This window comes from Bombina bombina, chromosome 4, assembly GCF_027579735.1.
Source record: "Bombina bombina isolate aBomBom1 chromosome 4, aBomBom1.pri, whole genome shotgun sequence".
Lineage (NCBI taxonomy): Eukaryota > Metazoa > Chordata > Amphibia > Anura > Bombinatoridae > Bombina > Bombina bombina.
Window position 1 is genome coordinate 834592152 of NC_069502.1, and position 22978 is coordinate 834615129.

Consider the following 22978-nt stretch of genomic DNA (forward strand, 5'->3'; position numbering starts at 1 on the left):
ATGTTCAAACCTACTGTCAAGGGTGTTTAATCTGCCCACAGTTCCAACCCACTGCACCAACGCATAGAGCGCCATTGCAGAAAAGGGGGATGGTAATGCCATGGTCAGATATACAAATTGATTTTATTGGCCCGGTAACAAGATCATCAAGAGGTAACAAGTACATGTTAACAGTGACATGCCTGTTCACTAAATGGGTAGAGTGCATTAGTGCACCTAACAATAGTGCTGAAACATGTGCAGCATTGCTCATCAACCATGTATTTTCCAGATTTGGTTTGCCCCAAAGAATCGAATCAGATCGGGGGACCCACTTCACTAGCGAAGTGATGACAAAAATGTGGAAAATACTAGGGGTTAAAAGAAAGCTCCATATTGCTTATAGAGCTGCCTCAAGTGGTGGTGTAGAGCGTTACAACCAGTCCATTGTTAAAATCCTCAAAAAGTTTGTAAGTGAAACAGGTAAAGACTGGGATATAAAACTACCTCTAGTCTTAATGGCATTAAGAGCAACTCCAAGTAGTGCTACCAAGATGTCACCTTTTGAACTGATGACTGGTAGAAGAATGGTTCTACCTCAGCATCTGCTGTACCGTACATCAGACCAAAACTTGATAAACGCTGCCAATACACATCAATATGTGGAAAACCTAAGAAAACATCTGCAATATGCCTTTGCATTTGCTCAAAGGAATTTAGAAAGAGCCGCAACTGCCACTAAAACCTATTATGATCTCAAAACCTCCAAAAAGGAATATGAAATAAATGATAAGGTTTATCTTTATAACTTTGGAAGAGATCAGGTTAGGGAGAAGAAATTTCTTCCCTCATGGAAAGGTCCTTTTGTCATTACTGACAAAATATCTCCAGTGGCCTATAAAATAAGGATCCCCAAAAATGAAAGTTTCATAGATAAATGGGCCCATATCAATCAATTGCGAGCGTGTCATCCAAGATCCCAACTACAAGTCATAGAGGGAGAATGAAGTGTCATATCCCCAAATGAACTAAAGACATACTGTAGTTCAAAGATGCCTAACTGATAAACATGAAGGCTCAAAATAACAAACTTTCTTCATAAGAGACTGTCTATGAGGTATACGGTTGATCCTCATCAAATACCACTGACTTTAAGCCAATTCAAATACATGTGTCCTACATCTATTTGAAGTTGGAAGGGGGATTTATGTCAGAGTATATGAATATTATGATGAATATTACATATGTATACATATATATGTATATGTATATATATATGTATATTTTATACACTGTATATGTTAGATGAGACCTCAGGATTAATTGAACATGAGTTTGTTGAACACAGCTTCTAATACACGTTTATCAGGATTGGAAATCAGCATAGCCTTTAGAAGCACGACCCCTGCGGTGTGAGCACACAGACATTTTCCAAAAGGAACTAATTCAGTCACCATGCTCATTTAACTTTTATGACTCTAAGACATTTAGTATACCCAATTTAAGACCATCACTTAAAAGGATAAAATCTAAAATAGTTGGATAAGCATAGTACTTACAGGAAATATGCTGCATTAAGACTTTTACAACTACTCGTGGATTGACCCCATGTGGTGAGTATGAGACAAAAAGTCTGGCAACTGAAGTTACTGAAAGAGCAGTTAGAATGTTAGAATAACACAGTGAAGACAAATGGCTTACATTATGATTTCAAAGCAACTGTATATGTTTTAATGGACATGAGATGTGTGTGTGTATATATATATATATATATATATATATATATGTGTATGTTTTGAAAGCATGAATATCTTAGCCTCTGTGTGTTTAAGAACATGAATAGATGTTTATGGACCTGAAGAGAAGTGATTATTAACATTTATTTTTATTTCAGATCTACATAGACAGGATTCAATTGGAATACAGTACAATACTGAATTAAAAATAAGCTATTATTCACATATAAATGCCAGGATACCGATAAAATTGTAATGCATTTTAAGCTAATAATTAACAGTATTAAATTGCCTTAATATAATAAAATGTTAATAATATAACATATTTGGTATCAGAATAATCAGAAAATTCATTAAGATATAACTTATCCAAAACAAATATTGTGAATAGTTGTTGCAATAAATTATGATAAAATGAATAACCATTTAATAGAAATACTGATTTAAGTTGATTCAAATGTTGCTATGTATGTTTGTAATGATGCCACCCAGTGTTGCCATGAGAGAACTACAGCCAGAAAGCTTTTTGGCTGTTGGAAATGGGATATTCAGATTATCCAATAGAGGGACAAGGTTTCGAAGGGCCACCCATATTTCACACCTATGATTAGACTAATAAGTTGATGCAGAAGGAAGGGGACAGACTGGTCTACAGAGTTTTGTAACTGACTGAAACTGTTTTGCGTGGGACACAGTCAAACTATAAAAACAAAGTGGGCCATATTTCTCCTATTCCATTGCAATTACACTTATTTTATATGAGGTGTGAAATTGGATCCGTTGCAAAAATTGGAAACTGGATTGCTGTTATTTGGGTGATGTATACAAAAGTTTTACTGTCAGATAAGTCATAGGTATAGCCTTTACAGTTAATAGATTTAAAGAGCAGATTATATTTTTAAACTGTGTGCCATTGTCCTAGATAGCTCTTAGCCTACCTATTTGTATGCAAGCATTTAAAGTAAACAATTACTATTGCTGAGCCTGGCAGAGTCAAATAAATAAATTGTATTTTAAATTGGTAATCACAGCCTATATATTATATATATTGTTTAAATCTGTATCTGATTTGCTAAGTAAATCATCTGTGAAAGTTCTGATATTGTAAGTTAATTCTGTATAAATTGCAGTTAAATAGCAGAATATATATATATTATCCTATTGTTGAAAGAGCACAGTTTAGAATTGTATTGCTTGGATGTTAAAGGTTTTAATCCCATTGTGTTAAATAAATAAGGCTAAATTGTGAAGGTATATTTTTCTGGGTTTTGTAAGAAGGATAGCATATCTTAAGAGTTGGTTTTAACGCATATAAATTTTGTTTCATTTCCTTTTATTGCAAATATACTTCAATATGTTTATGGATATTAACTAAATAAAAGAATTCAGATATTTATATTAATTGTATGGTCTAGTAGGTGCATGGTTGATAAGGGTTTCTATTTCTTTGTATTGTGTTTATAACCCTGCCATAAACTTATATATATTATTTGGATAGCACTACTAAGATTTTCATAAATATACTAACAGGTGGGCTTCAAGGTCTAAGAAATTAGCATATGAACCTCCTAGGTTAAGCTTTCAACTAAGAATACCAAGAGAACAAAGCAAAATTGGTGATAAAAGTAAATTGGAAAATTGTTTAAAATTACATGCTCTATCTGAATCATGAAAGTTTATTTTGGCCTAGACTGTCCCTTTAAGTCATAATCTGAATTGAATCCTTCTGGAAATCTAGTTTTTAACTTAAAAATCTAGAAGACCTCTCTTTTACCCAACAGTTTTTCCCTATCACCGCTTCTCTGGGGGGCAAGATACTCCCTATACAGGACCACTTGAAAGAGTCCGCATTTTTGGTGTGCTCATGGGTAAAGTGCTGTACCAATGGAGTACTGGCAGTACCATATTTGATGCTAGAGAGGTGCTCCCTGATTCTGGTTCTCACCTCGCGTGTTGTGAGACCTACATACTGTTTGTTACATGCTACACAATTGATCATGTACACAACAAAAATGGATCTACAATTAAAACATGAACGCCTAAAATAAGTCTGCCCTGTAACTGAAGATCTGAACACAACTCCTGTGTCCACTTTTTCACAGGCCACACATGAGCTATTGTGGCATTTGTACATCCCCACAGAGGACAACCACAATGAATTACTCTGTCTTGTGGAGTGAAGTTTGGTAGGTGCCACAAAGTGTCCAATTGTCCTACTTCTCTTATAGGCAAACTTGCAATCATTCCGCTAGATTTAGAGTTTTGTCGGTAAAAACCTGCGGCTCTAACGCTCCTTTTTTTTCCAGTGCTCCCTTAAGACAACGCTGGTATTACGAGTTTTCTGAATGGCTGCGTTAGCCTCAGAAAAGTGAGCGTTGAGCCAAATTTAGCTCCACTTCAACCCTCAATACCAGCATTGCTTACGGTAGTGGTAAGCTGGAAAAACGTGCTCGTGCTACGGAGGCCTACTGAGTAGCAACATCTTGCAAAAAAACCCTCAATTTCCCTGACACTGGGTGATCGTTCAAGGATTCAGCTGAAAGAAAGGCAAAAGAAAAAGGATCAGAAACCATGAGCAACGATTGTGATGTGATTGTCATCGGTGGAGGCATCTCAGATTGATCACATTCTCCGGTGAGGATTGCCTGTGCACTTGTATTGTGCAAAAACCGGTGACAAGTCATACACAAGTTGCCAGCAAGCGTTTGCAGTGATTGTGAAGTTGAATTCTTCTACACCATTGGACCTCGGAGCCCAATTCTTCTACACCATAGACCTCGCTCCCTACTTACCTCATAAGATTGAGGTTGTGTCCAGTAAGTACAATATAAATCTTTCTCAGGATACATACTACGAAACTTCACCTCTGGGACTTATTTGCTTGTTGTTTTTTCATTTTTCTACTTGGGACTCTTCTTATTACCAATTTGCTGTCTCCTCATTGTTATGAACGTAACAATTATCATATCATACTTTTATGTATAAGTGTCCATATACAAATTTTAAATATATATATATATTTACTATTATTCTTTTAAGGGGGACTATCTTTAAGGCGCTGAATTTATTTCAGTACTCTTCTTTTCAATATTTTATCTGAGGGATTACCAAGAAAGGGTTCTCCCGCTCACTGAAAATTAGATTCATAGCAGCCTTTTTTACGTTCCTCCTTATATCAAATCAATTGTACGATCATTGACATACACAAACACTGGAATTTCCAGTTTATAATCAAAATAATAAGTTTATTCTGTCATAATTTTATATATATTTGTTATATCACATAATTTATTTTATCAAACTGTAGTTTTTGCGCACCCTATACCAGAAAGCTTACAACTTCACTAGTTGCAGTTGTATTCTACTTTCTATACACATATATATATATATATATAGATATATATATATATATATATATATATCCCACTCATATGGGGATAAAAGGGAAATCTGTCCCATATAATTGATTTTTGGAATGTAATTGCAAATGAGACATCACGTACTGTATATTCAATAAGGCCTTGTCAACAGACCCATGCTTATGGATGCTTAATAAATACTTTAAACATACTATAATACAATTAAAAAAAACTTTTTGAAACCATTAGTAATAGTGCACAATATACCTCTATTAGGAAAAGGAAAGCATACCAACTGTAGCTATATGCATAAATAAAGGTGACAAAATCCTGAGATCAGAATCATACAATATAAAAAATATAGGCTGATTTGTGACCAAAGGACAGATATTTGTGAACCTTAGAGTGCTAATACATTTATAATAGATGATAGTTTTACCATTGACAAATAAGAAGTACAGACAATTGTGGCCTCTTGAAATGAGAAGCTGGACTATAAAGCACAGATAATATATGCATATTTCTATTTTTTTTTTTTTCAGAAATTGCTTTTATTATCATATGTAATATATAACATATTGTGCTTGCATATTTTGCACATCATAACAGAAAGATAAATTATACAATGCAAAAAAAAACAAACTAAAACTAAAAATAATAAATGTAAACAGTAAAGTCTGTGGTCCATTCTTGTTTTCCTAAAAACTTTGTATGAATTATTATCAGATATAAAAGGACAACAAATAGATATAAACTAAGAATAGTTGACTTGTACATTCAAAACTTCAACATCTCTCCTAAATCAGTAACTCTCCTGATATGGCATATTTCTATTTTATTTAAAGTGACATGCAGAATATTTCTGGATATTTTTCAATATGTTGAGTAATGGACTTTACAGTGCGACACAAAAAAAATCACTCTGACCATAGTTTGAACATATTGTAGTTTTTTTTCCTTTTTTGTTTTGTTGAAAATGACCAGTTACATTGTACAATAATGTAAAGATATTGTAAATGACAGCCCCCTGATCACATGACATTTTATTTATTATGTATTGACTTTCATTTTAGCCAATTAGTGCAGTGTCTGCCACAATTCACAGGCGTGATCACAATGTTATCTATATGGTTTACATGACCTAGCTCTCCCCTGTTGTTAAAAGCAAATAAAAAAGCATGTGATAAGAGGCGGTGTTCAAGGGCTTAGAAATTATCATATAAACCTCCTAGGTTTAGCTTTCAACTAAGAATACCAAGAGAACAAATTAAAATTAGTGATAAAAGTAAATTGGAGAGGTATTTAAAATGACATGCCCTATTTGAAACATGAAAGTTTTTTTTAGACATGACAGTCCCTTTAACAGTATAACCACAAAAAAACATGGTCATCATAATTATCATGGTTACAGAAAGAAAAAGAAAGGGGCAGGGCAAGCAATACTGACTAAATATCTATCTTGTTTAATGTGTAATATAATGAATTTTCCTAAGGCTTAAAGGATAAGAGTCCCAAGCAACAGCCATAACAGCATATATATTCATTTTATTATTTTTCAATTAGTTTTATCCTTCTAGATCCACAAGTTTCAACATCTTGGAAGTCCACATAGATAAGGTACTTGTGAGCATTTCCAATTCTTAGCTATCAGCAATTTGATACAATTACATATAATTTGAAAAAGTTTAAATCTGTTTTTTTTTAATTTAATGCCTGGAGATTTATTTAATAGCCAGATCAAAGGGTCAAGTGCAAATTGTATATTTAATACCATTTCTATCTCTATTATGGCCTCCAACCAAAAGATCTGAACCTGAGGACACCACCACCACGTGTGAGCTAGACTACTATTTACATGGCCACATTTCCAACATCTATTGGATATTTGAGGGAAACGTTTGCTCAATGTTTTTGGCAAATAGTAATTCTGAGGAGAATTTTGTAATTTCCAACAAAGATTCTGTATCTTGTTTGTGTACATGTTATATTGTATTGCTTAATAACCTGTTTAACAATATATTGTAGAAGTGTATATTTCTCCTTAACAAGTAACCTCCTCCTGCTTGCTTGCTATCAGCTCTGCACATTTCCTAAACTATATTACGGATATTAAGCAGTGCTCCTTTAGTAAAAAAATGTTTATGTTCAATCAAAGTAAACATAAAAGAAACAAGTTGTGTTAAAAACAGCAAACAACTTGCTTATTTTCTTGCTAAATGAACACTTCTCAGTGCAGCCACTGCACACAGCTAGATACGAGAGCTATCATTATAGAATATAGGTTACATGGTCACAATTTTTGCAACAAAAGTCCTAGAATGAACATGGGCAATAAACTAATTACAGCTAGCAGATAGGTGTCTCCAAGCAAAACTCCAAAGGAATGTTATAATCCCCTTAAAGTGATGAATAATACATATTACAATGATTTCTATTAAATATAACCCATACTACATAGTCTTTTTTTTTGTTACAACAATGAAACAAACTGCTTTATATCCCTTAAAAGAAGTATGCCTAACCAGGTGTCATTATTTCTCCTTTTAAAAATGATATCGCTTGTCTGTGCTTCTCAATTTGCAGAGCCAAGAGCAGGAAAGCAGGAAATATTTTTAGGAAATATAAAGACATCTGGTAAGGCAGGCATCTCCATGCATTTTAGACAGAAATGAGAGGAGGCACGCATGATCTACTCACTAAATATATAAACGTCCATGCTATAGTTTTCACTTCTTAAAAAGAGCGTCCACAGCATATAAAAGCTTGTCATGGCACATATAGAAGGGTAAATTATATGGGTTTCACCAATGTTTCATTTTTCAATGATGTAAGAAGTATGTAGTGCTGAGTTGTGGATCTGATATCCTGATAAAACATTCCCCAGATTCAGACCATGAAATGCTTTCTCTTGTGTAATAGTTGTTTGATTAGTAATAAGAATTGATTTTGGAATAAAACATTTCCCACATTCAGAAAATTAAAATGCTTTCTTTTATGTATGCTTTCTTTTCTGATGTTTTACAAGCTGTGATTTCCAGATAAAACATTTACCACATTCAGAACATGAAAATCTTTTTTCTCCTGTGTGATTTTTCTGATGAGTAATAAGATGTGATTTCAGAGTAAAACATTTCCCACATTCAAAACATGAAAATCCTTTCTCTCCTGTATGAATTTTCTGATGTCTTACAAGTTGTGATTTCCAGATAAAACTTTTACCGCAGTCAGAACATGAAAACCTCTTGTCTCCTGTGTGATTTTTCTGATGCGTAATAAGATGCGATTTCAGAGTAAAACATTTCCCACATTCAGAACATGAAAAGCTTTTATCTCCTGTATGAATTTTCTGATGAGTAATAAGATGTGATTTTAGAGTAAAATATTTCCCACATTCAAAACATAAAAATACTTTTTCTCCTGTATGAATTTTCAGATGGTCAAAAAGATGTGATTTCCGAATGAAAGATTTCCCACATTCAGAACATGAAAATGTTTTCTGTCCTGCATGAATTTTTTGATGGCTAATAAGTCGTGATTTCCAAGTAAAACATTTCCCACATTCAAAACATGAAAAAGCTTTCTCTTGTGTATGAATTTTTAGATGGCCAATGAGAGTTGTTTTCAGAGTAAAACATTTCCCACATTCTGAACATGAAAATGGTTTCTCTCCTGTATGAGTTTTCTGATGATTAATAAGATATGATTTCAGAGTAAAACATTTCCCACATTCAGAACATGAAAATGCTTTATCCCCACTATGAATTTTAAGATGAGTGGTAAGTTGTGATTTCTGGTTAAAACATTTTCCACATTTAGAACATACATATCCTAGTTGGCTTCTTTTAAAAAGATTGAAAGAAGCATCAGCACTCTGGCCTTGACTATTATTGCAGTTTGTAAATCCACCTGTGAAAAAGAAACACAATGGGATTAATGTTATTAATTAATGTCATAGTTATTTTGAAAAAAATTAACTGTTCTAAATAAGTGTCTACAATAAAGGGAGGGTAAAGGCTATGGCCCCTACACCTTTCCCCAACCTTCATACTAAGGCTTAAGGGCATTGATCACACAAAAAAATCTCTGAAATAAATAGAAATGAATGTCGTTATAATTTTATTTCTTAAATGCATAAAAAAAAGTTATACTTACCTAATAATTTCAATTCCTTCAGAAGGGTAAGAACACAAAGATCTTCCCATGGGGCATGTGATTTCCTTATACAAGGTTCCAATTTCTAATCCTATGTCACCAATAGTGTTTTGAGCACTCTAGTTGTATCAATTTTTTTACCACATTATATGATTGTATACTGTGTAGATTGCAATATATTAGTATGACCACTAGTCAGGTCAGGACTAAGAGAACACCTGAGTGATATTCGGTTGGAAGATGAATATTCTGCTTTAGCTGCCCATTTAAACCAGTTTTCCACATGGGTTCAATTCTCAATATGTCATTAATTTCTGATGATTAGGTTATAAAGTCTGGCAATATAATTACAACATTTCAGTACGTTTTTATATCATTTAAGGAGATTAAATTATTACGATCATTGTTTTGACATCTATGGATATACTACTATATATTTGACATTTGCTAGTGTGCATGATATAAAAGCAATGATGTTCTTGCTCCTTTTTATATATGCTTAGTTTTGTCAACAGAATTCAACAATTGTGCCTAGTGCATTGTATTAGGAATACGTATCCACTAACTTGATCTTCCAAGAAATAGTTAATTCATAAGAGCGAGTACATACAGTAAATGATGATACGTGATTTGTCCTCTCACTTTAAGTAGGAGGGTCAGTAGCATGTCTCAAACTATAAAATAACAGTATTAAGGCAATGTTGATGGTTACTGTGTATTACCGAAACGCATCAGAAACTACAAGATTGGTTTTATGAGTTTTTTACTCTCCATATCACTTTTTGTAAATATTATTTTTAATTATTGGAAGAATTAAGAGTTACATTTGCCAAGTTGCAATATATCTTGTTTGGTATATCACCAACAGAAACAAAACCGTAGAGGAGAGGAACTGTAGGTCTAACCCATGTGTATGCTCAAAAGCAGAGTCTTGAAGAACTCTCAAAGCCAAGTTGAGACTCAAAGAGAAGTAGCTGAATGAATGACTGGTCTCAATTGAATTAGAACCTTTACAAAACTCTGTGCATTAGGAATATCAGCAATCTTACTATGATAAGGACAGACAAGGCAGAAATCTGAACCTTCATAGACCTAAGACTAACCTTTATCCAAGCCATGCAGAAGAAACTCCAACAACCTGGGAATCCAAAAAATATTCCACGGTTACCGTCTAGCTGCACATAATACCGACTAAATCTTACACACCTGCTTACAGACATTTGGGTCTAAATTAAGGGCTTGATGACATTATCAGCCAACTCCCTGTTGGCAAAAATCAGGCATTAAATCCTCATTCTGTCAAAGCAAGTGTTTGAAGGTTCTGGTGAAAGAAACTGCCTTGTTACAACATTCCCTGTTTGAGAGGTAGGTACCATGATGGGTAAAAGAACAATTGAACTAGGTCTGCATATCAAGTTCTGCAAGGTCAAAATGGGGTGATCAGATTGACTGATGCTCTTTTTGAAACTGATTGTGCTCCTTCCATTTGAGAATAAGAGAATCCATTATTATTATTGAAATGCGGATTCCCCCAATGGCTGATGTAAGCTACGGCTATGACACTATCCAATAGAAGTTTGATGAAAGGCTGAAATCTAAGGAGATTGGGCCAGTCTAGAAAAGTCTTAAAGATCTTGCAAGATCCAGAATGTTGATAAGTAAAAGGGAGAGAAAATAGTCTGCTCTTAGACACTATGGGTTCATTAACAATACAGGTGGCCCTTGTTTTATAACGGTTCAATTTACACAGTTTCAGAATAACAACCTTTTTTCCAGTCATGTGACTGCTATTGAAAAGCATTGAGAAGCAGTGCATTTATTCAAATAGCCAGTAGGTGGAGCTGTCCGCTTGTGTTGCAGCAAAGCCAAGCAAGCTGAAATTAATCAGTTTAACCAGACCTGAGCTATCAAGCAGATTTCAAAGGAACAAGATCTTCCTGTCTATAAATCAGTCCAGATTGGAATGCATAGAAAGAACTGTTTGCAGAAAAATGCAAGTGAAGTCTGTGTTGTGTGATTATTTTATTAGGTTTATAATGCTGTTTAGCAAATGTTTTTGTTCATTTAACTTAGTTTAATTATATATTCTGTGTTGTGTGATTATTTGATACTGTTTATAATGATGTTTAGCATTTAAAGTCCTCATTTCAAAGCTTTAAAAATAATGTATTAGGTGTTACTTATGACAATTTTGAGAGGAGCCTGGAACCTAACTCCTTCACTTCCCATTGACTTACATTATAAACTGGGTTTCAATTTACAACGGTTTCGATTTACAACCATTCCTTCTGGAATCTAACCCCGGCGTAAACTGAGGGCTACCTGTATGGTGCCTTAGTGGTGATGGACCAGGAGGCCTACATTTCAGAAATCACACAACAGTTAAGTGATACAACAGTGTATGTAGTCATTAATTATGATCCTACACATAAAATACACAATGGAATTTCTAATATTTTTTTCTCTTGCTGTAAAAAAGGAATTAATTTCAAGTGAGTTAAGAGATTTTTTACAAATTAAACATCCCATTAGACCAGTCATATATTGCTTGCCGAAAATTCATAAAGATAAATCCAAACCACCGGGCAGACCCATAGTGGCTGGCTCAGGGTCAATTTTTACTAACATCTCTGTTTTTCTAGATAAAATTTTACAACCATATGTTATTAAATCTAGTGCAGCACAAATTCAAATTTTTTTAGATTATTGGAGGTAATCCTCTATATGAATTATTTTCTTTTCAAAGATACTTTTTACTTCCAAAAGAAAGGGAAGGCCATGGGATCCAATGCCGCCCCGACCTATGCCAACATCTTTGAAGAATTATTTGTCTATGAACATGTTTTGTTCAAGCAATATGGAGCCACATGGTGGCGTTTCATTGACAATGTGTTTGGCATATGGTATGGCGACATTGGATCCCTATTGACCTTTATTGATGATCTGAATAGAGCAGTGAATGGGATTACATTTAATTTGACATGTGATGAACAATCTATTCAATTCCTTGATACACGAATATATAAAGGAGAGTGTGGAGTGAAGGCTGACATTTATTCTGAGCCCACCGATAAGAACAATACATTATTGTTCAGCAGCTTTCATCCACCCTCAACATTTAAGGCTATACCCAAGAGCCAGTTGTTGCGAGTAGATTGCATTGTATCTGATCCTGTAGTGAACAAAATACGTCTTGAACAAATGTCAAAAAAATTTATGTCAAGAGGTTTATCCTGCTGATCTTGTTCAGAAAGAGAAACAAAATTTAATTTCTAGGTCTAGCAAATTTGTATCTAATCCTGCTAAGAAACTATCGAAGTTAGACAGACTTGTTTTTGTATCGCAGTACAATACCAGAAGCAGCCATATTAGAGGCGATAAAGTTTGTCATCCATACACAGGTAGGAGATACATGATTAAGGAATATTTAACTTGTAGGTCAAGATTTATTATTTATGCCATCAAATGCCCATGTTCTTTGTTATACATTGGGCAGTCAACTAGAGAGGCATGTGAAAGGATTCTTGAACACAAGTCAAATATTAGGTGTGGGGACAAGGAAGCCCCAGTGTCTTCTCATTTTTTAAAGGCAGGGCATAACATTAGCCAGCACCACTTTCAGGTCATACAGCAAGTGCATATGCCAAGAAGAGGTGGTGATAGGGAGGCTTTATTAAATAAAAGGGAGACCTTTTGGATTAATGAATTGAGCACTTTATGGCCCAAAGGGCTTAATAGGGAATGTAACTGGTCAGCCTTTTGGTAGTGTACAATTTCCCTAGGCTACTGTATATTAAGGTAGAATCTTATTGATCTGTTTTTTTAAAAAAAAATAGGGAATTATGAATTTTATGGGCATATATTCCTTTGCTGAGTATCCATTGTTTGATTGAGTGATATGTGAAGATTAGGATTTTTTTTATAAAAAAATAAAATATATATATATGTATATATTTTAAAATAAATAAATCAATTGTGTTTTTTCTATGAAATTTTAAGATTATGTATTTTGTGTGTTTATTAAATTGAAAAAATGTTTTTAATTTTTTATATATATTTCAAATATTTGTTATACTATTTTCACGTTTTATATACACATATGTATTGATCACTAGGAGGCATTATTGTATTCACTTATAATGGATATATTGTATCACTACATATTGCAACATTGTTGTTTGAAATGTTCACTTTGTATACCACTAGATGGCAATATTGATATGTTAATCACAATTGTTTGGCGCCATTATGGCTATTTAAACACTTTTATATTCCCTTTATGTTAAGCTTGAAAAAGGGCTAAGTGTCTGCCCGAAACGTTGCTGATTTTGGACCCTGTATGCACAATAAAGGTCGTTTTTGATGATCACTAGCTGGAGAACTTTCTTTTTGTGGATTCTGTCGGGCTTGGTAAGCCCTCTCCGTGCTCTGTGAGTGGTGGGTGCTGTATTTCATTTGTCTGTTCTAGTTGTTTGTTGGTAATTAGAAGGCCGCTAAATGCCACTGCGCACCACACGTGTATTATGCCCAGCAGTAAAGGGGTTAATTAGGGAGCATGTAGGGAGCTTCTATGGTTAATTTTAGCTTAAGTGTACTGTAGTAGACAACCCAAAGTATTAATCTAGGCCCATTTTGGTATATTTCATGCCACCATTTCACCGCCAAATGCGATCGTTCACTTTTTCACAAACTTTAGGTTTCTCACTGAAATTATTTACAAACAGCTTGTGCAATTATGGCACAAATGGTTGTAAATGCTTCTCTGGGATCCCCTTTGTTCAGAAATAGCAGACATATATGGCTTTGGCGTGGCTTTTTGGTAATTAGAAGGCCGCTAAATGCCGCTGCACATCACACATGTTTTATGTCTAGCAGTGAAGGGGTTAATTAGGTAGCTTGTAGGGAGCTCGCAGGGTTAATTTTAGCTTTAGTGTAGAGATCAGCCTCCCACCTGACACATCACACCCCCTGATCCCTCCAAAACAGCCCTCTTCCCTCCCACACCCCACAATTGTCCCCGCCATCTTAAGTACTGGCAGAAAGTCTGCCATTACTAAAATAAAAGTTTTTTTAATTATTCTGCTGTGTAGGATACCCCCTTAGCCCCAAACCTCCCTGACCCCCCCAAAACAGCTCTCTAACCCTCCCCCTCTACCTTATTGGGAGCCATCTTGGGTATTGGCAGCTGTCTGCCAGTACCCAGTTTACAATAAAATTGTTTTTTTTATATTTTTTTCTGTAGTGTAGCTTCCCCTCCCCAAAGACCAACCCCGCACCCCCTCCCAGATCCCTTAGATCTTTTAGATTCCCAATTCCCACCCCCTTTTCTCCAAGTTAATAAAACAAAATTTTCCATAGTGTAGTGGTTCCCACTCCAGCCCCATGCACGCGCCCGCCCGCCGCCCCGTGCACGCGTCCGTGCGCACCCCCCCGTGACCCCACCCCCCTCTTCATGCTAGATCCCATCGATGGCCGCCCACCCACCAACAATCACGGCCATCGATGTCCGATGCAGAGACGGCCACAGAGTGGCTTTCTCTGCATCGGATGGATAAGTATTGTTATTGCAGGATGTTTTGATATCGAGGCATCACTGTAATAACAGGAAAGCGGCTGGAAGCGATCAGGATCGCTTCCACCGCTTTCAAAGACCGACGATGTATGGGGTACGTCCTCGGTCGTTAACTGTATTTTTTTGGAGGACGTACCCCATACGTCGTCGGTTGTTAAGGGGTTAAAGAGCTCTGGTGATAGAACAGTGCTTTGTCATGAGGAGAAGATCCAGTCTGTACATTATAATCTGCTGATCTTGCACTGGTCTTAAAGGGACATTCTATTTCTAACTGTTCTGCTGCTCTGATACTGGCCTAATTTACATGCCCCTATACTTAGGCGCTATATCCTACATCAATTATAAATATTTTGCATTCCAATGTTCTTCACATAGAAAATTATTTATTTATTCACTCATATAAACAGATAGTGTAATCCAACAAGCACAAATTTAGTTTGTGCTTGAGCGGTTGCGTTTAGTATTGCGACTTGCGCTACACTTAGCGTGCCACTTGTAAGCTAGCGCATAGTGTATATGTAATAATCTGATGCTCTAGCACTGGGTGCCCTGTGCTGATTTCACAGAGATTAAATAAAGGCTAAGCAGCAACTGAGAGTATATTGCATATTGCAAACGGATTATGGCATATTCCCTATGTAATTTTCCCTTTTCGAAGCTAACTGAGCCCCAAATAAAATGTTCTACCTTTATCCAATGATTATTTTGTCACTGTTGCTAAATATTAAATTGACAAATAAGCATCAATACTTTCTAATTGTAATTTGTCTGTACTGAATAAATAATAATTAAATCTAAGGTTTCACATTGCAAAAACAAACAAAAAACATAAAAACTATTTTCTGCCATAGATCCCTCACCTGCAACGACGTCTGATGGGGTCTTCACTGGCTGAATATTTTGTACATGTTCTGCAAGTGCTCCCGTGTCTAGATTCTTATCTCTGTGACCTGTTAGTTCTAATAGAGAATAAAATACATTTATTTTGCTCTCTGTCAGTCACATCAGTTGTGTATGTGCATTTCCTGAGTGAGATATTTATTACTACACAGCGTTACCTGAGCTCTCGTTTCCTGGGATCTCCATAGTCCTTAGTGCTTGGTGAGTCTCCATCATGACGTCCTTGTAAAGCTCCTTGTGTCCCTCTATATACTCCCACTCCTCCATAGAGAAATACACAGCAACATCATCACACTTTATAGGCACCTGAAACACACACAACTCATTCAGCGCTGACACAGGGACTGGTTCTGTCACACACTTTTACTGACAGAGCCAGAGTAATGTTACTGAGAACATGCAGAGACACAGACAGAAGGTAGTAAATACACACAGAGCTAGAAGTGTCAGAAAAGGGCCTTACTATGTCCTGGTATAACATCACATTCCCCAGTAGTGCTCACCTCTCCGCTCAGTCTGTGAATGCTGTGGGGGGGGGGGGGACACAGACAGAAGGTAGGAGATACACACAGGCTCAGACTGGTCAGTAAAGTGCATCACTGTGTCCTGACTCTGGTATAACATCACATACCCCAGTAGTGCTCACCTCTCCGCTCAGCCTGTGAATGCTGTGGGGGGGGGGGGGGGACAGACAGAAGGTAGGAGGTACACACAGGCTCAGACTGGTCAGTAAAGTGCATCACTGTGTCCTGACTCTGGTATAACATCACATTCCCCAGTAGTGCTCACCTCTCCGCTCAGCCTGTGAATGCTGTGGGGGGGGGGGGGGGACACAGACAGAAGGTAGGAGATACACACAGGCTCAGACTGGTCAGTAAAGTGCATCACTGTGTCCTGACTCTGGTATAACATCACATTCCCCAGGAGTGCTCACCTCTCTGCTGAGTCTGTGACTGCTGTGGGGGGGACGACACAGACAGAAGGTAGGAGATACACACAGGCTCAGACTGGTCAGTAAAGTGCATCACTGTGTCCTGACTCTGGTATAACATCACATTCCCCTACCTTCTGTATGTGGGGGTGGGACCGCTCTATACGTAAACACTGAAAAAATAAGGAAATAGAAGATGGGAGGAGCACAGACGAAAACGGAAGCCTTATAATGTATTTAAAATAAAGGTGAATTAATATTTTTATTAAAAAAAAAATATAGCGATTATATTTATATAGATGAAGAGAATGAATTACTGTTTTGAAATGGTCCGAAATTTACTTTCACTTTAAGTTGTAAAATTAGGCAGTTAAACTAAAGCATTGTTTCTCAACCGCGGTCCTTAAGTACCCCAAACAGGGCAGGTTTTCATTATAGGTGAACTAGTGCACTGGTGAAATAATCAGCTGATGGGTGAGAGCAAGTTTGTTACCATAGTGTTACTGATCAGCTGATTATTTCACCTGTGCACTGGTTCAGCTATAATGAAAATCTTACCTGTTGGGTTACTTGAGGCCTGTGGTTAAGAAATACTGCACTTTTAGTATTTTAAATCTTCTTTTCTCTGATTGGACAGGGGAGGCACTGCCTCCCCTGCCTCCTATTACTGCATGTCACTTATTTACCCTTTTGTTTGCATAAACAAATTTCTATAGATATGAATATATTCTTTGATAGTAAAACATAATTTTCAGAGTTTACATACTTTTAATGTCATAGTAACATAGTAGATAAGGTTGAAAAAAAGACTGAAGTCCATCGAGTTCAACCTATACAAATCTAAAATACTTACAAAAAGCTCCAGTTAAGCTTAAATAACCCCATTAAAATGTGACCCATTTAATACTAGCAATCATATCCATGAATTTTGTTAGTATACAGAAACTTATCCAGACTATTTTTAAATGTATCTATGGTATTGGCATTCACTACCTCCTTTGGTAATGAGTTCCACAATTTTATTGCTCTCACAGTGAAAAAACGTTTCCGTTGCAGGAGATTAAATCTCCTTTCCTCCAACCTTAAATTATGACCTCTTGTCAGAAACAATTTTCTTGGAATAAACAGAGCTTCTGCCATCTCTGTATATGGGCCTTGAATATATTTATATAAAGTAATCATGTCACCTCTCAAGCGCCTTTTTTCTAAAGAAAACAGACCCAGTTTGGCTAGCCTCTCCTCATAGGTTAATTTCTCCAATCCCCTTATTAGCTTTGTGGCCCTTCTCTGAACTTTTTCTAGTTCTGCAATATCTTTTTTAGCAATTGGTCCCCAGAACTGCACTCCAAACTCAAGGTGAGGTCTTACCAGGGCTTTATATAATGACAGAATTATGCTTTCCTCCCTTGAATCAATACCTCTTTTAATACATGCTAGTATCTTATTAGCCTTTGAAGCCGCTGCCCTGCATTGTGCACCCATCTTTAGCTTGTTATCTATTACTACTCCCAAATCCCTTTCCTCCTGTGTTTGGCTAAGTCTTGTCCCATTTAAAAAATACGTAGCCTGCTTATTTTTACTTCCAAAATGTAGAACCTTGCATTTTTCCGTATTAAATCTAATTTTCCATTCACTTGCCCATAGTTCTAATTTTAGCAAATCCCTTTGTAAAGACAGTTCGTCCTGCTCTGACCTTATGACCTTACTTAACTTAGTATCATCTGCAAAAATAGAGATGTCGCTATTTAATCCTTGCTCCAAGTCATTTATAAAAATATTAAAAAGAACAGGGCCCAGTACTGATCCCTGGGGGACGCCACTGATTACCTTTGTCCAATCTGAGTATGATCCATTTACTACTACTCGTTGCTCCCTATCTTTTATCCAGTTATTTATCCATGAGCTAACATTTTCAGCTATTCCCAGTCCCTTAATTTTGTGCATTAATCTCTCATGTGGCACTGTATCAAATGCCTTTGCAAAATCTAAGTATATCACATCCACTGATTCCCCTTTATCATCTCTGAGGAAGAATTTACAAAATTGTTAGTTAAAGGAACTAAACAAAAAAGATACTATATAAGCACTCAAAAAACAGACCCCTGATTAATCTGAATAGAATGAGAAACACACACATTAAAATTTAAATCTTTATTAGAATTATTTAAAAACTGGGAATTATTAAAACTAAAATGCTGGCAGAATATTCCAGTTAAAAAACTGAATAAGTCTGACTATAGCCTCATAAGGTTAGAATCAATTGGGTAGGATTACTGGACTATCTGGTTCTGTGTGGTTGAGATTCAAGAGTTCAGAATAATAACACTATCCAACTACTTATATGGTCACGTGCTAATAGAGGTTCAACTAATGCATTAACATTAATGTTAAGCACATAGATAGTGTGATCAATATAGTAACTGTCATATAACAATCAATTCCATGTACGAATGAATGTTAAAGACTGATTGTAAGTATGATAGAACAGCAATTTGTATAGAGTGTAGTTATTACTTGTATTTATTACTTATATAAACTCAGGTGTTTTGTGATGGTGATTTGTCTCAGTAAGTCATCACAAATATTATATCGTGCCAAATACGTTATTAGTAGCTCTCTAATATGAAATCCATATAAACACATGGGTAAAATAGTGAGCAGAGAGTAACTGAATTAGTGACTGGTCAGTTATTTATATTTAATAGATCATTCATATAAAGAAAGCCACCAGTTGGTGTGTACTTCCATTAATAAAATGCTTACTGTAACCAGAGTGAGTTGGATTGTGGTTGGTAGTTTATACACTCTAGTGTTGCATAATGTGAACCACATTTATAAATAACTAATAACATATAATGTATTTAGTATGCTAGCAATATCTGTCTGAGGTAAAGACTTATTAAATACATGGGTAAAGTAGTCTACAAGGAGCAGCCGGGTGTGTTACTAATTAGTTGTAAGTTATGTTCATATATAAAAAGTCACCTGCTGCTATGTACTACCCTAGATAGATAATTTTCTATGACCACCAGGGTTTGCTAATACTACATAAGATTAAGTGTAGATAACATACTGAATAGATTATAATTATACCTATTAATTTGAAGGATTGAACATTGAAACTTAGGAGCTTATCAGATACTCCTTATACTAGGATTAAATCAGGTTGAAATTGAATATTTGAAAGTTTCTTGCGTAATGATGTCTTTCAGTTAGGTTATTTGATCTAACGAGTTATCTTCATTTCATAGGTGAATATCAGTAATTATCACCCTATAAGTCATTATATGTTATTAAATGAAAAAAACTCTTTCAACATTAATGTATGTTGTAATTTAGTCAAGCAAGAGTAATGAGATTAAACCGCCACTTTAATTTGATTTTTTATCTAAACCACGTAGTATGTGATGTTGTTAGATAGTGTTAGAAATGCTTGGTGTCAACAAAAATATACTTTCAGAAGTTCTCAATCTGAACCAGAATGTTCAGCGTTCACAGTGAGCGCATCAGGCATATATTTATCAATATTATTTGTATAACGGCTGTAGGAATACAGTGCTAGCCAAAACGTTAATTAAATATATAAATGCTAATATTATACCTCTAATATTGCCAGCAACAGAGTGACAACTGAAGACTCTATTAAATTAAATTAGCATTAATAGTAATGTACACTGTTCTGAGCGTGCACAACATAGAGAACGCTACCACAAACTCTTGTGTCGGTTGCTTGGTATACCCCAATTAAGCACAATATGGTTGCTGTGTTTATTTGTTTGTATTGCAGCCTTACACTTGTGCCGTAAGTTGCATAAACTGCAGAGGGTACTGAGCATACTTTAACAACAGTAGGTAATCAAAATATTAGGGCTATTGGGATAGTCATTAAATATACGCCAGCAAGTATAGGAATTTTAAAAAAACAAAACGAGCTCCCATCAGCTCCCCCTCCTCCCTGACATGTTTCGCTGGGTTTCCGGCTTTCTCAAAAGGCGAGGCGCCGCGGACACTGCGGCTTTTTGTGTCTCACGCTCCTCCTTAATTTCAATATGGCCAATCAGCACCTCTCAAACTCGTGCTGATATTCAGATGAGATTTTAGACAGACTAGGCTGTCAGATTGCATTGGGTAATGTACATTGTTGCAATCTGTTGACTATTACTAAGTAGAACGGTTATATTATATTACAATTCAAAGGAAAGTAGCACAGGAGGTGACAATATACTTTTGCTGATATTATCTTTTGTCACTATTATACATCCAAATGAAACTACAGTTGCCAAATGTTTGGTTGAATAAATGTAATACTCATGAAGCATCATATTATTACCATATACGAAATTGATTAATATATCACAACACTTAATAACACACTAATAAATAAATTAATTATCAACATTATTTTCATTTGCATTAATGAATAATGCATTATATGTATTCACAAATTTTGTTTGTGTTCATCATTTATGCACTCTCTATAAACATTCACTTATTTGCATAAACATGCATAAACACAAGGTGAGGTAGGTCTAAGTGTATATTGTTTAATATCGTCACAATCTTGTGATGTATATAATCTGAGTATTGTGAAGTGTTAATCACAATATGGTTAACGATAGATAGATTTTTATTTAATCTTGAATTTATAATGTGCACTGTTAGTCTCATTAATTACTATATTAATCAATTTTGTATATGGTAATAATATGATGCTTCATGAGTTTAATCTCATCTCATTAATGTTGAAAGAGTTTTTTTCATTTAATAACATATAATGACTTATAGGGTGATAATTACTGATATTCACCTATGAAATGAAGATAACTCGTTAGATCAAATAACCTAACTGAAAGACATCATTACGCAAGAAACTTTCAAATATTCAATTTCAACCTGATTTAATCCTAGTATAAGGAGTATCTGATAAGCTCCTAAGATTCAATGTTCAATCCTTCAAATTAATAGGTATAATTATAATCTATTCAGTATGTTATCTACACTTAATCTTATGTAGTATTAGCAAACCCTGGTGGTCATAGAAAATTATCTATCTAGGGTAGTACATAGCAGCAGGTGACTTTTTATATATGAACATAACTTACAACTAATTAGTAACACACCCGGCTGCTCCTTGTAGACTACTTTACCCATGTATTTAATAAGTCTTTACCTCAGACAGATATTGCTAGCATACTAAATACATTATATGTTATTAGTTATTTATAAATGTGGTTCACATTATGCAACACTAGAGTGTATAAACTACCAACCACAATCCAACTCACTCTGGTTACAGTAAGCATTTTATTAATGGAAGTACACACCAACTGGTGGCTTTCTTTATATGAATGATCTATTAAATATAAATAACTGACCAGTCACTAATTCAGTTACTCTCTGCTCACTATTTTACCCATGTGTTTATATGGATTTCATATTAGAGAGCTACTAATAACGTATTTGGCACGATATAATATTTGTGATGACTTACTGAGACAAATCACCATCACTGAACACCTGAGTTTATATAAGTAATAAATACAAGTAATAACTACACTCTATACAAATTGCTGTTCTATCATACTTACAATCAGTCTTTAACATTCATTCGTACATGGAATTGATTGTTATATGACAGTTACTATATTGATCACACTATCTATGTGCTTAACATTAATGTTAATGCATTAGTTGAACCTCTATTAGCACGTGACCATATAAGTAGTTGGATAGTGTTATTATTCTGAACTCTTGAATCTCAACCACACAGAACCAGATAGTCCAGTAATCCTACCCATTTGATTCTAACCTTATGAGGCTATAGTCAGACTTATTCAGTTTTTTAACTGGAATATTCTGCCAGCATTTTAGTTTTAATAATTCCCAGTTTTTAAATAATTCTAATAAAGATTTAAATTTTAATGTGTGTGTTTCTCATTCTATTCAGATTAATCAGGGGTCTGTTTTATGAGTGCTTATATTGTATCTTTTTTGTTTAGTTCCTTTAACTAACAATTTTGTAAATTTTCCTTTTCGATACATAGCACCGCACCAAAAATTACCTAATTATTTTGGGGCCAAAATGCTACAAGGAACGGTAATAGACCCTTTATCTCACTTTAAAGCAGTAGTGCCATCATCCTAACTTCTAGTAAAGTAATCTCTGAGGAAGAAGTCATATTTACAGGACTTTGAAATGTGTCTGGTTTTCATTGTTCTAAAAAATACTGTTCAGCGTCTTAAACAGACTTTTGATGCTGTACGTGACATTGCATGTTTCAATTATACATATATATTAAGGATTATTAGACAGTTTTATGTGATTTTATCTTCATAGCTTGATTGAGGT

General features: G+C 35.1%; 1 protein-coding gene across 2 annotated transcripts in view; it reads right to left on the reverse strand.

Annotated features, from left to right (window-relative positions):
• Positions 1–6006: 6006 nt before the first annotated feature.
• Positions 6007–22978, reverse strand: part of LOC128657186 (oocyte zinc finger protein XlCOF6.1-like) — a 30626-nt gene continuing 13654 nt past the window's right edge. For both annotated transcript variants that reach the window (XM_053711438.1, XM_053711436.1), the window contains 3 exons: positions 15857–16004; positions 15659–15757; positions 6007–8980 (listed from right to left, as the gene is read on the reverse strand). In XM_053711438.1, coding sequence (XP_053567413.1) covers positions 8067–8980; positions 15659–15757; positions 15857–16004 — 1161 coding nt within the window. In that variant the 3' untranslated portion in view covers positions 6007–8066. The remainder of the gene's footprint in view (positions 8981–15658; positions 15758–15856; positions 16005–22978) is intronic.